Source organism: Leptonychotes weddellii, chromosome 16 (genome assembly GCF_054177405.1).
Source record: "Leptonychotes weddellii isolate Sample4059 chromosome 16, ASM5417740v2, whole genome shotgun sequence".
NCBI lineage: Eukaryota > Metazoa > Chordata > Mammalia > Carnivora > Phocidae > Leptonychotes > Leptonychotes weddellii.
The window spans coordinates 15,045,141-15,062,361 of record NC_138384.1 but is presented as its reverse complement, the minus strand read 5'-3'; the positions used below and the strand labels follow the sequence as shown (position 1 = coordinate 15,062,361).

The 17,221-nt window shown below is 42.5% G+C and overlaps 1 protein-coding gene across 2 annotated transcripts in view; it reads left to right on the top strand.

Moving 5' to 3' along the window:
* WWP2 (WW domain containing E3 ubiquitin protein ligase 2) overlaps window positions 1-17,221 on the top strand; it is a 135,306-nt gene that overhangs the window by 86,706 nt on the left and 31,379 nt on the right. For both annotated transcript variants that reach the window (XM_081806418.1, XM_081806419.1), the window contains one exon: window positions 3,809-4,019. In XM_081806418.1, the coding sequence (XP_081662544.1) occupies window positions 3,809-4,019 (211 nt within the window). The remainder of the gene's footprint in view (window positions 1-3,808; window positions 4,020-17,221) is intronic.

The window sequence follows — 17,221 nt, the reverse complement described above, 5'->3', positions numbered from 1 at the left end:
AGAGAGCACACAAGCAGGGGGAGCGGGAGAAGGAGAAACCTCAAATCGGACTCGATCTCAGGACCCTGGGATCATGACCCGAGGCAAAGGCAGACGCTTAAGCAACTGAGCCACCCAGGCGCCCCCTCTTATTGCATTTAACTTTTCGATATTGCCAGCTGTTCTCCATAGAGGTTCTAATAATTTCTACTCCTGCCAGCAATATGTGAAAATGCCAGTTTTTCTTATACTTTTACTAGTATTATTTTTTTTTATTATTTACCAGATTAATTTTTTTAAGGGGGGGTGGGGCAGTGGGAGAGGGAGAGAGAGAATATTAAGCAGGCTCCTTGCCCAGGCGGAGCCTGATGTGGTGCTCGATCTCACAACCCTGAGATCATGACCCAAGCTGAAATCAAGAGTCGGTTGCTTTACTGACTGAGCCATCCAGGTACCCCTAAATATTTTTATTCTTACCAATCTGATAGGTTAAAAAATGGTACTTCATCCTAGTCTTAAATTGCATTTTTTTTTTTTTAAAGATTTTATTTATTTATTTGACAGAGCTCACAAGCAGGGAGGGGGCAGAGGGAGAGGGAGAAGCAGCTCCCCACTGAGCAGGGAGCCCAATGCGGGACTCGATCCCAGGACCCTGAGATCATGACCTGAGCCAAAGGGAGACACTTAACTGACTAAGCCACCTAGGTGCCCCTTAAATTGCATTTCTTGTCTCATAATTGAGATTGAGTATCTTTTAATACGTTTAGGGGTAATTTGTATTTCCTTTACTCTGAAGTGCCGGTGCATACTTTTGGTCTTTTTCTTACTGATTTGTAGAGATTCTTTTCATATCAAAGAAATTAGCCATTAATCTGTAATATGAGTTGGCAATAATTTTTCCCAGTTTGTTGTTTTTCTTTGATTTTGATTTTTTTTGCCATTTAAATTAAAAAAAAAAACCCAAAATCTTTAATGCAGTTGAATTCATCCATCTTTTATGTCTTCTAGATTTTGTGTGATACTTCAAAAAGTCTTTTCCACTTTGAGATAAAAATGTTCTCCTCTATTTTCTTTAGTTCCTTTTTAGTTTCATTTCTTATGTCAAAATTTCTGATTCATCTGGAATTTATTTTCATGTCCTGGATAAGGTAGGGATATAACTCATCTTTTTCCCGGTGTACTACCTAGTTGTCACAGTGCTGTCTACTGAATGATCTCTTTGCTGCAGTCATTTAAAATGCCACCTTTGTCATATACTGAATTCCTATGTGTATTTAATTCTGTTTCTGAACTTGCTGTTTATTTCATCGACATCTGCTTATTCGTGTGTTAGTACCACATTGTTTTAATTGTTGTAGCTTTATGATGTGTTAATACTTTAGAGAACTACCCCCCCCCCCACACATACACACAACACTCTTCTTTAGAATTTTCATGGCTATTCTTCTGTATTTAGTTTTTCTTACAATTTTTTCTAAACATTTTATTTATTTTAAGGAGAGAGAGAGGAAGTGAGAGCAAGTGTGAGCAGGGAGGGGGAGAGAGGGAGGGAGAAGGACAAGCAGACTCTGTGCTTAACATAGAGCCCGATACAGGGCTCAATCCCACCACCCAGAGATCATGACCTGAGCTGAAATCAAGAGTCGGAGGCTTGGGCGCCTGGGTGGCTCAGTTGGTTAAGCGACTGCCTTCGGCTCAGGTCATGATCCTGGAGTCCCGGGATCGAGTCCTGCATCGGGCTCCCTGCTCAGCGGGGAGTCTGCTTCTCCCTCTGACCCTCCCCCCTCTCATGCTCTCTGTCTCTCATTGTCTCTCTCGCAAATAAGTAAAATCTTAAAAAAAAAAAAAAAAAAAGAGTTGGAGGCTTAACCTCTTGAGCCATCCAGGCGCCCCTAATTTTTCTTATAACTTTTAGGGTGAACTTGCATAGTTCTCAAAAATGTCATGATGGTTTTTTGTATTGGTAAAATATATAATTTTGCATAAAGAGAGTTGCCATCTGTTGTGTTTTACCAACTTGGCTGAGCTAGAATAGGAGGAGAAGTATGAAGTCTTGCATATGTGTGGGGGAAACACCAGTTGCATAAGATGGAGTCACTTATTAAACAACTAATTTAGTTGATGTGCCAGACAGTGTTTCATACGCTGGGGAGAAAGCAAATGAGTGGATCACAGGTTGTACCTAGGCTCTTTTCCATTTCTGAAGAGCAGGTGGCATCCCATCATGTAAAGAACTTTTGGTTTCAGCTGGCCCCCAGTCTCGGGTGAGCTGGTAGGATCCTGTCATTGCTTCAGTTGTTACCATCTTGGGTTGCTTTAAAGGATGTGCAGGGAGGGAGAAGGAGAGCACAGTTAGTGAGGAGTTCAGGCTCTGGAGGCAGGCAGTAGGGGTGAGAATTAGGAGCCCCTCGACCTCAGCAGGTTATTTGACCTCTTTGAGACTCAGTTTCCACAACTTCTGTAAAATGGGATATTCGTTGCACCTAATGTGTGGGGTTGTGTGTGAGGCTTACATGAGACAATCCAAATTGCTTTGCACTTTGCCTGGCACACAGTGGTGTTCTGTACATCTTAACTCATACCACTTATACTGGAAATCTGACTCTGCTGGTCTGGTGGTGTCTGATTTATTATGTTCAGTTCCTGCTGTCCTAATTGAGGAGAGGCAGTAGAAGATACTTAGAAGCGAGCAGCCAGGTGGTAAGAAGGGAAGGGCCTAGAAACATTAAGGAAAGAGCCCGCCTTCTTACCAGAAAAGAGAAGGTGAATGAGAAACAGGGTGGCCAGGTACTTACTGTGTATTGCGGGGGGGTTGGGCACTAGGACCAGCTAGTGAAATTTCTGCTTCACATAAGAAAAAACTTGCTGGCAGGACATCTGCTTAACGATGGAATGGTAGCAAGTTCCTTGTCAGAAGCATTTAAGAAGAATCTGGATAGTACATTTGTTACATTTGAAACTGCAAAAAGAATTTCTGAATTAGGAAGATGAGGCTAACTCACATCTAAGGGGTTTTCCTACAGAATTCTAGTATAAATGTGCACATATGCAATCACGTATGTAGAAAATTCTCTGCATATGGCTTATCCATTTTCAAAGAATTCTTTGAAAACCTTGTTTGATCCCTTTTTGAGGGAGAGGATATTGCATTGTCTTGGGGTCCTTGTGAACATGAGTGATCATCAAAATAATAAAGAAATGGAGAAATAAGGAGACTTGGAACAGACTTATTTGACTTCTTTCTCTTTGTCTATTGTTATCTGGAAGACAAGTCCCTCATCTTTGGCGCCCATCTTTTTCATCTATAGTATCAATCTTTGTTCCATGCTTTGAGGATGAGTCTTTAAAAGAACAGGCACATTGTTGGAAGTTTTTTGCTTCTTAGAGTATAGGAAGCTGCCCTTTGTGCTCAGCGGACATATGGCAAGTTTAAAGAAAAGTATGGACCCTGTAGATGTGGCCTTGGCCTTGCTTCCTTTCGCACTAACACAGCTCCCCGTTACCCTCCTTCCTGCTCTTCTTTTATTGTAATACATGTAATCAGAATACTTTAGAAAAATGTAATAAAGGTATACAAAAGGGGTCATATTTAATATACTTACTTCAGATCCATCTCCCAGTTGTTGGGCGGGGGGTGGGAGGAGACCAGGGGCAGGCCATTACTGACTTGCTGTCATTTCCAAAGTTAACGTTTTGTAAAACTTTTTGCTGTCACCAGATACATGCAGGGTAACATTGTAGGTACTGTGTTACCACTTTAAGGGAAAAATCTAGTGAATGTGAATACGAGTCTGAGTGGATCTCTCAAATACGATTTCTCTGTTTTCAGTGAATGACGAGCCCACCGCAGCCACTGATCCTGAAGAGCCCTCTGTTGTTGGGGTGACATCGTCGCCTGCTGCGGTGTCGAGTGTGACCTCAAATCCCACTGCAGTGTCTCTCCCCGTTCCGGCCACACCGGCAGAAGGAGAGGAGCCCAGCACCTCAGGCACCCAGCAGCTCCCGGCGGCTGCCCAGGCCCTCGATGCTCTGCCTGCTGGGTGAGTAGCCTTCTGGCCCACAGCAGCGCTCCCCCCTCTCAAATCTCAGGCTCCTTCACCAGGACAGAAACAAAATGGTTATTTATTACCTAGTGGCTTGTAGTCTCTGGGGAGGCTGCCATGCATAGGAGCGAGGGAGGTGTGGAAGAACTGCTTGTTCTACAGAAATCTTTAAAAGACTCTAAATCATCTGGGGCAGAATCAATGCTACCTTATACCATGACTTGAAATGAACAGCTTGACTAGAAGAGTGTGACTTTTATGGAACAAGCAGCTCATTTTGCCTTCCTTCGTCTTTGGAGGGTGTTCATTGAGATCCTGCTCAGAAAACTGCTTTTCTCTCCTGAATTTTATCTTAACGATCTGTGGAGGACATTAGGCTCTCAATATTACTGTATGTTCCTCCCGCAATACTGGGGCTGTTGTTAACATGGACTACTAGTCATCCTTTAGTTCAGAGTTAAATCTGATGGTGAAGACCTTGGATGATAAGAAGATGGCCACATTAAGCCAAAGGGCAGTTCAGGTTTGGCTATATAGTGAATATAGATTAAGAGTATGGACCCTGGAAACAAACAGATCTGGCTTCAAATCCCCACTGGATCCTATGTGACTTTGCTCAGATGGTTCACCATCTCTGTAAGGGGGAGTTAATAATCACGCATGTCTCTCTAGGAAGTGAAGGGTGGAACATGGTGGGTGTTCCACCTGGTGAGTGATATTTTTGAATCGACTGTGAAGGAACCGTAAAGGAAGGGAATGGTTCTGAACTGGGAAATGAAGTCTTGTCTCAGCAACTACCAGTCATTGTGGTCCTGAAATCCATCCTGGTTATCGGTTTGGTACCAAGGAAACTGTATCACCACAGTCACTGGTCTGGCTGATGGTGGTGGTGGTGGCATGTGGGTGTGTCCTCTGGGCCCTTGTAATTCATAAAGGAAAAGGAAAGGATGCACGGTCTCTTGCTTGATGATAATATGCTATGTCTTCTTAAGCCTCTTTAGAAAACCCACTTGTTAAAAACAAAAATTATAAATCTGAAGGCAAATATGATTTTTACCACATATATATCACATCCTTAGCATTTGGCCCACTACCTGACATATATCTTAATAAAGTATGATGAATAAATGAAAAGTATTGCAAGTACTTCCTAATACCTCAAACCTGGAGAGATTGGGTATTGAGAGGTGGCTCTGAAAAGTTTTTGTGAAGTTCTTGATTTTGCGAAAAGATTAATAACCAGTTGCTTGTGTCCAGCTCTTCCCTACAGGTTTATGTTCTCTTTTGTATGTGGTGAAGGATGCTAGAAAGACCTTTGTTTGGTTTATACTTTCAAATCTGTATGCTATAATCTGGGGGGAACAGAGCAAAATCATTTTGGCAGAAAGGAGAGAAAATGGCTGCCTGTGTCCCCTGTGAGCTGTTTGTTTTCTTTCCGCTGAGCAAATGCCTGGAAGGCCAGCTTCTCTCCTATGTCAGTCACAGGCAATTAGGGCTAATGGCTCAACATGTCTTTATGTAGGGTGTGTGTGAGGGTTACTGTTCTCTGGGATTGGGCTCTTCCTGTTTCCAGGCAGCTGGAAAACTCCAGGCCCTGAAAACACTCTTTATTCTAAGTTTGGCAGATGGAGCAGCCCAGGGAAGCTGATTCCCCACCCCCATCCTTGCCAGAGGCTGAAACACTTTGCCGAGGTAGAGTTTGCACAAGATCTTTTCCCTAGAGCATTTAGAATGTGATGAGATCTGTGTGTGGGCCTGGGGAGGCCACTGCCCACTCTTAACATGTAGGATGGTATTGAGACCCCGTTTTCCAACTTAAGGTGCCCATCCCTAAGACAGCGGGAGCTTAGTGCTTCGCAGGCTGGTTCAGGGCCTGGAGATTGGAGATGGCCACCAAAACTGCTGAGTGCCTGGCGTGAGGATGGCATGCTTTCAGTTTGCTGCTCTGTGGTGGCAGGTCAGAGAAGACATGCTTCTTGCAGTGACCTTTGCAACTCAAAACACCTGCCATCACCATACCAGCTTCTTTACAAGTTCGGGAGATCTGATCAAGATGGGTTATTCCTTTATTCCGGGTACCTTGGCTTTACGAGTCAGGAGACCAGTTTTCATCTTTTTAAATACAACTCTGAGCATGACATGTCACACTTAGAATGCTGCCATGGCTGCCCATTGTCTTTAGGGATAAATTCTCAAATCCTTAATAAGGTCTAAAAAGCCCCATGTGATATGACCCCACCTACCCCTCAAGCCTCCCATGGAAGATTCTGCTTTGCTCTCTAAGCTCTAGCCTTAATGGCTTAGGTTAGTTTGACAGATGTACCACCCTTTCTCTGAACTTAGGACCCTCCACCATGCAAGTCACTCTTTCTGAAACTTTCCTCCCCATTTTTTCCATTAATCAATCAGTACTTCCTCTGGGAATCTTTCCTTGACCCCTGGTAGACAAGGTCACACTGCTCTGTCTACTGTAACTCTTCTCACATGTCTACTTGCTTGTTTCGCATCTCTCTGCTCCGCCGTGCTGTAAACGTCAGGGTGACAGGGAGCCTGACACAAAGTAGGCACCCCCAGACATTTGTAATGAGTAAATTTAAATGCCGTCTTTTTTTTTTTTTTTTTTTTCTCCACCTGGATGAATGTGTTCCGCTTCTTCGATACCTCATACAGCAACTGTGACAGAAATATTGCATTTTCTTCCCAGAGGCGAGAGCGGAAGGCTGTCATCCACTGGGTTGACTGGCTTTGGGTTCAAATACGCTACTCTCACAGGGTGGGGGACGCTCTTCCCTGTTCATGAGGAGTCCTTGTGCACTGGGAGATCCCATGGACCATGTCTCCTCTTGGCTGAGGCATTTCTCAGCCACACGACATTGTTTTATCGAGGCATCCAGCCAGCTATCTCTTCCCAACTTTACCTTCTCAACCCCTTCAGTCTCCTCTACTGAACGATTGACCAAGGTTGACTTGGGAATCCCGAGGGCCTATCTTCCTGGTGGCTGCATTGCCTTTCTGAACTCTGCAGCATTTGCAACTCTGGTCTTAAAGAATTTACACAAGTCTGTCTGTATGTTTTAGGGACCGAAGTTACGGAAGGCTGGGCTGCGTGAGTCCACAAACAGAGCAGCCCTCGGCCCCTTTCTCTCTCCCTGTCTCCAAACCCTCCGGCTTCCTGTACTTTTAAATTTAATTAGCTTGAAAGAAGCCAAGTGGAAGGGTGTGGCATTTTCAGGTTGCAAATGTGCGTTAAAGAAGGGGGTGCCAGGAGGGCTCAGGAGACATGGTGAGGTAGTGGTCCAGGCAGTGGGCAGTGGGGAGCAAGGCCACTTTGATCAGCTGGCCCCGCATCTGTTTTTTATCAGCCCCGAGCCCACTTTGGGAACCAAATGCTCATTAACAGACCGTGTGTACATGGCTTAGATAAACTCCAAGTGCGTCCTGGGCTCTGCAGCCCCCTCAGTCCCTCGCACACAGAGGCACATTATTTGACTCTGGCAGGCTGCACGCTGCTGTGGTTTCTTACATAAGGGAGGCCGTTGTGTTTGGACTGCCGACTTACCTCAGCACTGCCATTTCACACCAGCCTTTTTCTCCCGCAGTCATTGGCTGGCCTGTTTCCTGCCTCAAAGTAGAATTAATCGAGGAGGGGTGTTTTCTAGATCTTTCGGCTTTGCCATCTCCCCTACCCCCACATCCGGTTATGGACATCCAGAGGCCCTTTGCCCCAGGTGCTCCTTGAGACACTCTCAAGGATGACAGTCGAGGAAGAGCTCTTGGATGTTTTGTTTGTGGAGAGCTTTAAGAGACGTTGGAATTTGGAGCTTCTCTGCTAAGTTATAAACCAGCCGCTGCCATTCCATTTCATTCCAAACTCATTTTTGGCACTAGCCAAGGATCCTTACTCAAGGAGTTTGAAAACAATACTTCTTACACTGTCTGTGAAGAACCAGTCCTTTTTTTTTTTTCTCTCTTTTCTGTTTTTGTTTTATTTTCTTATTTTCAATCTGTTACAAAGCCTTACCTTTGTTCTCTACTTCTCCACTGATCACTTAGTTAGCTGTTGGGGCAATGCCAAATAGGTACAAAAGTTTCTAAATGCTTAGAAACTTCTGTACTTTTCTGGTTGCTAAACAGTAACAGTTTGGGCCATGGACCATGCTTTGAGTAGTGCCAGATTAAAGGATTATACTGGGAGACTCTGTGCCTTTTTTTGCTGAATGTGGTTTAGCTCTTGGCCATGCAAGGACTATTACACACTTAGGTAGTCCTGAATATCAGCATATGCTTCTGGCTTCCTCCTCCTCATCTCAGAATGAAACCTTATTTCCAAAGATTCTTGTGTTGTTCGGGGCTGGCTGGTCCACAAGACCTCCTCACACTACTATATATGTGTGTAATTACGAATTTTTATTCCTACCACACCTCCTTGAGAGCTCCTCAAGAGCAGAGATTATTGTGTCTATCTTTGTACTCCCAGCACCTAGCATAGTACCTGGCTTCGAGGGAGACCTCAGTGAGAAGTATTTGTTAATGACTAGATAAATTATTTCCCGTTCTCAGTAGCATTTAAAATTAAAAACGATTCTTTTTACGTAGAAAAAGAAAATGGAGAAGAAGAGCAGCAGTAACAAACACCCGAGATTTAACCATTGGTGCTTTCCAGATTGTGTATATTTTTTCCTGACCATTAGTAATAGCTAACATGTGTTCAGTGTTTACAGTGTGTAGGGGAATGCTAAGTTTTGCCCATGGATTATTTGGTGCATCTTCATGACATTCTGTGGGGTAGCTGCTTTTATCCTCGTTTTGCAAATGAGGAAACCTTAAGCAATTTGCCCAGAACCACGTATACAGACACATGCACATAAATACACGTCTACCAAAATTTGATCATCTTATAGTATGTGTTTTAAAATTTATATTTTTATTGTAAAATATTTTAAGCATGCAGATAAGAATGGAGAGTAATATGAAACCTACCTGTGGGCTCACTACCCAGCTTTATCAGATTTTAGCATTATGCTATATTTGCTACAGACTTCCCCTTTTTTTATTTTTTATTTTATTTTTTAAAGATTTTATTTATTTGAGAGAGCGACACAGTGAGAGAGGGAACACAAGCAGGGGGAGTGGGAGAGGGAGAAGCAGGCTCCCCGCCGAGCAGGGAGCCCGATGTGGGGCTCGATCCCAGGACCCCGGGGTCATGACCCGAGCCGAAGGCAGACGCTTAACCGACTGAGCCACCCAGGCGTCCCTGGATTCACATTTCTTTTTTTTTAAAGATTTTCTTTATTTATTTGACAGAGACACAGCGAGAGAGGGAACGTAAGCAGGGGGAGCGGGTGAGGGAGAAGCAGGCTCCCCGCGGAGCAGGGAGCCCGATGCGGGGCTCGATCTTAGGACCCCGGGATCATGACCTGAGCCGAAGGCAGACGCTTAATGACTGAGCCACCCAGGCGCCACGTGACTTCCATTTTTTTAACTTCTCGACAAAGACATTACAAATCCAGTAGAAAGTGTCCATGAACCTCTTCCCGATTCCATTCTCTATATACAGAGCTGCATAGAATTGGCATATTCATTTAAACTGCTATAAGGTATTCTATTGTATGAATAGACAACTTTTATTTTAATTCAAATTTATTTATATTTACTATATTTATATGTCATATATAAATATAAAATATAAAAACTTATATAAATATATTTAAACATGTATATTATTTTAATAAACATATTTGATAATTTATTTTTATATATAATTTATACCTTCTATTTGTATATTTAATAATATAACAGCTAAATAAATGTTTGCATATTTTATATTTATACTATTATTATCTCCTCACAATTATAAACATACAATGAAGTTTTTCCTGTGCATATCTTGGTTACATGTCTATTTTTTTTTTTTTTTTTTTAAGATTTTATTTATTTGGAGAGAGAGAGTGTGCGGGGGTTGGGGGGGAAGGGCCAAGGGAGAGGGAGAGAGAGAATCCTCAAGTAGATTCCCCGCTAAATGTGGAGCACGAGATGCAGGGCTGGATCCCAGGACTCTTAAGATCATGACCTGAGATGAAACCAAGAGTCGGATGCCTAACTGACTGAGCCATCCAGGCGCCCCTGCATGTCTGTTTCTTTAAGGCATGTGCTGGAGCTGGAATGTTATTGTAGGGGTTGAAGATCTTCAACTTTAGTAGATACTATCAAATTGCTCACCAATACTTGTACTCCCACGAGCATGCATAAGCATTCCTGCTAAAACTTAATATTGTGGGGCACCTGGGTGGCTCAGTCGGTTAAGTGTCTGCCTTCAGCTCAGGTCATGATCCCAGGGTCCTGGGTTTGAGCCCCGCGTCGGGCTACCTGCTCAGTGGGGAGCCTGCTTCTCCCTCTCCCTCTGCTGCTTCCCCTGCTTGTGCTCTCTCTCTGTCAAATAAATAAATAAAAATCTTTAAAAAAAAAAAAAACAACAAAAAATAATATGAGTTTTTTTTTTTCCTTTGGTCAGTTTGATGGGTGTGAATGGTATCTCTTTGTGGTTTTATTTTGAATTTCCTTGATTACCACGGAGATTGAACCTCTTTTACATGTTTTTATTTGGTTCTTTGATTTCCTATTTTGTAAGTTGCCTCTTCATATATTTTTGTCCATTTTTTTTATTTGGCTATTTGTCTTTTTCTCTCTAATCTGTGGGGTTTCTTCATATATGCTGGATACTAACTGCTTTTTAATTCTGTGCATTGCAGACGTTTTCTTCCAGCCTTTGGCTCATCTTTTCACTTTTTGATGTTGCCTGTCCTTGTACGGGAGTTCACAATTTAAAGCAGCCATGTTTGTTAATCTTCGTATGCCATTTGTGTCTTGTCTAAAATTCTTCCTTATGCTGACATAAAAATTTTACACACATACACTCTCCACATTTGGTTGATTCTGATACGCTTGTTATTTCACATTTAAACTTGAAAATCAAGATGTAATTTACAAGGTTAATGGGCAGCACTTTTTCTTCTTTCTTAGTGGTATGTTAAAGCATACAACTGATGGCATTTTAGATTTAATGAAAATAGTATATTTACATGATTTTTAAACAAAATTTTGATTATATTATGTGTGTTATTTGTTAACTTGCTTTTTCCACCCAATATATGGTAAATATCTGGACAAGTCAATATTATCTATCATGTTATTTTCAGTGACTGTTATACCCATTATAGAAATGACATAATTTATTGTACTAATCCTCCATTTGGGGCATTTAGGTTGTTTCCAGTTTTTGTGTAACATGCTGTAACATACTGTGACAGATGTACTTACAGCTAAATCTTTGACACATAATTATTTCCGCACTATACATCCTAGAAGCAGAGCTGCTGAGTTACAGGATGTTCACAGGATATAGGAAAGGTTTTTGACCAAGCTGCCAAATTGCCCTTTTGAAAGAGTATACCCATTTTTGCTCCCACCAACTATTTTTTAAAAAGTGACTATTTCTCTGTATTGCCAAATTTATCTGCAAAATCTGTTATCAGCAAAAATGTTAAACTTTTTTTTTTTTTTAAATGTACACCATCTTCAGGAATTGTCTTACCTCTCTGTGAAAGCATACATTTTAATATTGTCATCCTTCACGGAGGAGCTTTGGAGACTTTTCCAATGCAAAGAAATTGGATGGTTGAAGGAGAAGAAAAACAGACTTAATTCAGAAGCCTTGATTGCTGCTGAACAGTGCCATTCTCTGCTTAAAGGGTATAAAGTGCTGGTTGTTGATAGTTCTTAAGAAGGGGTTAGTGTGCTTAGATTGAAAGGAAAGCTCAGTATCTGAAGAAAGTTTCTTGGGGGAAGACCGAGTTAACACATTTCCTACCCAGTTTACAAAGGATCTACTGAAGCCATGAAAATAGTGAGCGGGAGATTTGTTCCCTTGCACCTAGATTTCTGGCTCATAAAAGTCTAAAAATGTCCCTAACAGAGGAAATAAATCTTATGGTTCACCCAGGAAGTGGCCAAAGCTTGGGGAGTAGGATTTGGTTCAGAGTCAGTTATTAGACAAGCATAAAATAAGAAACTGTGAATTCCATGGAGTTTTGGCCTGTGGGGAGTTCAACTTCCACATAGGCAGTTTTAAGAATACTTTTCAGCGTCTTTTTTTGAAGTTGAATTTTTGTCTAAGTAGCCAGCAAGGCACCTTTTCTTTGATGCGTGTAAAGGTTCTGTCCTGACTTTGTTTTCTAACAGAGTGTATTTTGAATTTTATTTATTTTTTTATTTATTTGACAGAGAGAGACAGCGAGAGAGGGAACACAGGCAGCGGGAGTGGGAGAGGGAGAAGCAGGCTTCCCGCCGAGCAGGGAGCCTGATGCGGGGCTCAATCCCAGGACCCTGAGATCATGACCTGAGCCGAAGGCAGACACTTAATGACTGAGCCACCCAGGCGCCCCTCTAACAGAGTATATTTTGAATGAGAATCAATTTACTAATGCCCGGTGCCTGTATTAGTAAAAATGTGCAAACTAGTAAATAGTAAAAGTTAATAATGCTCTTACTAAGATTGAATTTTTGGGCACATTGATAGGTAAATCTGTGAGGGCCTTTTATTTTATTTTATTTTTTTAAAGATTTATTAATTCGACAGCACAAGCCCGGGGAGCAGCAGGCAGAGGGAGAGGGAGAAGCATGCTTCCCGCTGAGCAGGGAGCCTGATGTGGGACTCGATCCCAGGACCCTGGGATCATGACCTGAGCTGCAGGCAGATGCCTAATTGACTGAGCCACCCAGGCACCCCTGAGAGGGCCTTTTATTTTATTATTATTATTATTTTTAAAGATTTTATTTATTTATTGGTCAGAGACAGAGAGCATGAGGAGGGGGAGAGGCAGAGGGAGAGGGAGAAGCAGGCTCCCCACTGGGAGCAAGGAGCGCAACGCGGGGTTCGATCCCAGGACCCCTGGATCATGACCTGAGCCGAAGGCGGACGCTTAACTGACTGAGCCACCCAGGCACCCCTGAGAGGGCCTTTTAAAGAGAACATCTCTGATACTAACCTGAACTCCTTGCCTGCCTTTCAGCACTTCCCAACTTAATTCTACTCTTGGTGAAAATGTGATCCTGTCTAAACATAGGGAAATCTGACCAGGTGGCATGTTGATCAGGGTTGGTTGAGTGGCAGAATGAGAATTTCCTGAAGACCTTTTAGGAAACCTTCCATAAGAAATGTAGTTTAGGGGACCAGACAATTTCCTTTCAGATTGTACAGGAGAGAAATGACTGGGTGTCATCCTTACAATGGGATTTTTTACCCTTTTAATGATGGTGATGGGGGTAGGGGGCGGGTTAGGGCATGGGCATGGAAGATACAGAACTGAATAAAAAGCATAGGAGCAAAGGTAATTTAAGTTAAAAAAAATTACCTACGATTAATTGAAATTGGAGACTACTTTTGAAGTGCCTTGGAATACAAAGACCCTGTGTAGTCCATGGTCGAACTGAATGTTACTCGTTGAAGGCCAAGGAGCAATGTGTTGGGAAGGGACCTGAATCAAGCTTGATGCTTTGAACACTGTTTCTGAGAGCATCAAAGAAAGCTATTCAGTGGGAGAGGATATGACCATGTGACCAGGATGCAGTATTGAGACCCATGGGTAGTGTGATTGAAAAGCCTTTTTATCTCAGTGTGAAAAAGATGCTTATAAGGGACAGAAACCTAACCCCTGACAGGGATGTGCTGATGAAAGGTCGCCGCTAGTATCTCTTTCTTGGCATGGGGAGACCAAACCAAGACAGTCGGAAGGCTTAATCTATGTGGGTCAGCAGCTACTGAGGAGGCAGGAGAATTGGGAGGCTCTTTTGATTGTCGCTGGAATTGACCGACTGTGTTGCAGTGAATGGAGGCAAGAGGTTTGTGTGAATTCTGAGGAGCCGTGCAGGTAAGGGAGGAGTCGAGAGTTCTCTAAGAAAAGCAGTTAGGCCAGGTCATGGATCAGGGAGGACCCACACGGACATTTAATCTGAGCAGGAGGCCAATTGTAAAAGGAAAAAAATGTAGATATCAAAAAAGGTAATGCAAGAAAGGTCTTGTTCCTCTGGTAACTGTTTTTCCAGTTACGCCAATTGAGAGGGTTCACAGAAGGACATGGAGATTTGCTGGACAATAACAGCCCCTGAAAGAGAGACTTTCATTTCTAGGATCAGCTGGGATCAAAGATGGGATGGACAGATCTTATCCGGGCTTGGAAAGAGCTGCTGTAACTTTTGAATATAAGTGAAGAGGACTTCACACCGATTTTCTTTCTGCCAGCGTGTGGGAATACCACTGTGTCAATTAAAGACATTGACTTCATGGAATTTTAAGTATTATCCCATCTTCAAATTAAAATATCAGCCAAAGTATAACAAAACCAAAGTTTTCTCTTCGCCTGAAATGAATTATAAAAGCAGAGACTACTTATAAGATGAACGTTGTAACAAAAGAATTTTTGGAATAAAGAAAAATGTGTGTTTGGCACCTTTTATCTGCAATTGCTACAACAAATATTTTGTCTTTTTTAAAAGGTGTGGCCTTATCCACATATTATGGACAGGTTTCCAAATAGTGACTACAGAATGAGCTGACTTGTTTTATTGGTGCTTTTGTGCCAGAAATGGCCAAGGAAGGGAAGGAGCTAGCTAACTTCTCAGGGAATGCTAAGGAGTTCTCAGCCACTTAAGCCTTCCTGGGAGCAAATGTTATGAAAGAGTGGTTTGTTGCCATTTCCTTGAGCAGCTTCCATATTTCAGTACTTAACCCGTAAGCCAAGTGTCTTTCTCAAGACTATCTCCTTTCCAAATTCAGATGAATAAAGAGGGTATCAGATATGATGCTTTATTCCCAGGCAGACGGGAGGAGTTTGAGGATCTGGTGTGAAGCCATGATATGTTAGCCTAGCTTTTTTGCTGAGAGGTCCTCACATGAAAGGTTCTCCACAGATGAAATACCAGCCTCTCGAGCTGGTAAATATTTGTTACTATTTTGTCTTTGATTCAGAAGGGCATCTAGAGGGTGAAAGTCTTTAACTTTTCACCCAGGGTACGTTTTCATCTGGTCACTTTTGGCAGAATATGCTGCCCTTTTAATAAAAAACAGTGAAGTGTTAAGGATCTTCTTTTTGCAGTGGGAGGAATTAGGGCACCTGGGTCAAGTCACCCATATCCGCTTTAACCAGAACCTTGAGCAAGAATACCCAGGAGAGAAGATGTTCTCGAGCACATGTTAACGGTTTAGGTAGCACTCTGGCCCTCCAGCCAGTAGTCGATCCCTTTTGAGAGGTGGGACTGTGGAACCACTGGACCTCACTGTTCCCAGGGCTAACCCTCCCAGTGGTGTGAAATGTGCAGCCTCTTCTGGTAGATCACGTCGGAGCAGAGGGTTATGATTAAAATGGAGCCTAGAGATGAACACAGTGGACCCATTGTAATTACTCCCCAGTTGTCTTGATTCTACAGGGCCCCCTCCGTGGACTCCAGTGCTGTTCACTTTGAGATGGGGATTGGGAAGGCCCCTGGCACCTTGTTTTCTGGGTAGTAGGTTCCCTATAAATTCCAGTCGACCTTCCTTTTCCACATTTCTTCCTTTCAGCATGTTCTGGTAAAACTCACTAGCTGGACAGTCAGAGCTGAGTTAGAATGACACATAAAAGTAATTTAGCTTCTCTGATCCTCAGTTTCACCCACGGTGATGGCATATACCACCTTAAAGGATGGAGGCAAAGACTACTTTAGTAGAACATGAGCCCGTAGCTCATTATAGATGCTCAGAGGGTGATGGTGCCCTCCTTCCTTTTCTTGCCTTAAAAGCCTCATGTATATCTGTATCTGAACCAGCCTCTGAGGTGTTGATCAGTGCAGGCTGCTGATCAGATATTTTGGTTTAAATGAGAAACAGTATTGAATAAAGCTAATGTCCATTGGAATAGCCACACCATGCTTAGTAATAGAAGTTAGGACATTTATTTCAGTATTCAGTCTGCTCTGCTCTTACATACGTGTTCCTAAAAATGACCACGCAGTGCAAAAAAAAAAAAACAAACCACAAAAAACTATGCAATAAAAGCTACAGGGCTTACAGGAAAAGAATGGGTTAGAGGTATAACATCCAAAAAGGTGTCAGTGACAGGGGTGCCTGGGTGGCTCAATTGATTAAGCATCTGCGTTCAGCTCAGGTCATGACCTCAGGGTCCTCAGATCGAGCCCTGTGTCAGCGGGGAGTTTCCTTCTCCCTCTCCCTCTGTGATCGCTCTCACTCTCTCTCAAATAAATAAAATCTTTTAAAAAATGTGTCAGTGACACAAATGAAAAATAGGAACCTAATAATGATGGTAGCACAGTTTTACACATGTTAAATGGTTGAGATACATAACACTACAATAAGTGTGTTTCCATGAAAAGACCTGAAGTGTGCTTGTGGAAGCGGGTGTCTGAAGAGTTTGAGCTTGTGAGTGTTGTCGCAAAGTGGTGCAAGAAGGGCTATCTGAAATCAAACGGTAGTGGTAACGCCAGATGTGGGTGAGGATGGTGTACAGCATGTAATAAACTGAGGCAGCTGGTAGAAGCACATGGGCTTTGTGTATTCCTACATGACTGAGTCAGCTAGGGGAAGTCATCTTTATGCATTTCGTGTTTCTAAAAGGAAAAGTCATGCATAAGCAAACCCAAAATTCACAGTATGCTCACATTGTTCCCTCATGTATCAATCACGTTGGGAAAGATTTATGTTTTCAAAACAAGCATTTCAGCAGAACTGACTGTACTAACTTCCTGGAAAAGGTTACCTTCCCCTAGGCAGTATCCACAAGTAGAAGTGAATGAAATCAATGTAAAACATAAAGGCTAATGGGACCATTAACATCCTTTATAAAGTGGTGATCATTTTATAAATATAAAAATTTGCATCCTTTATATATGGACTACTCTGTTCTGAGTAAGTGGAGTTATTGTTAGACTGCGTTGAGTATGGGAATAATAGGAGTATGGGAGTGGGTGGTCCTTGGCTGATATAAGCAGATACCAAAATATCTGCTTGTAGATTGTTTCTTTGGATCGTCTGCTACCTTGTTGTTCTTCCATTAGCACAGAATGGCCACTCTCGGCACCCCTATCTCATATTAACTTACACACAGACTCATGAGAAGAGAAGTCAATAAATAGTATGAGGAGAGTAGTGA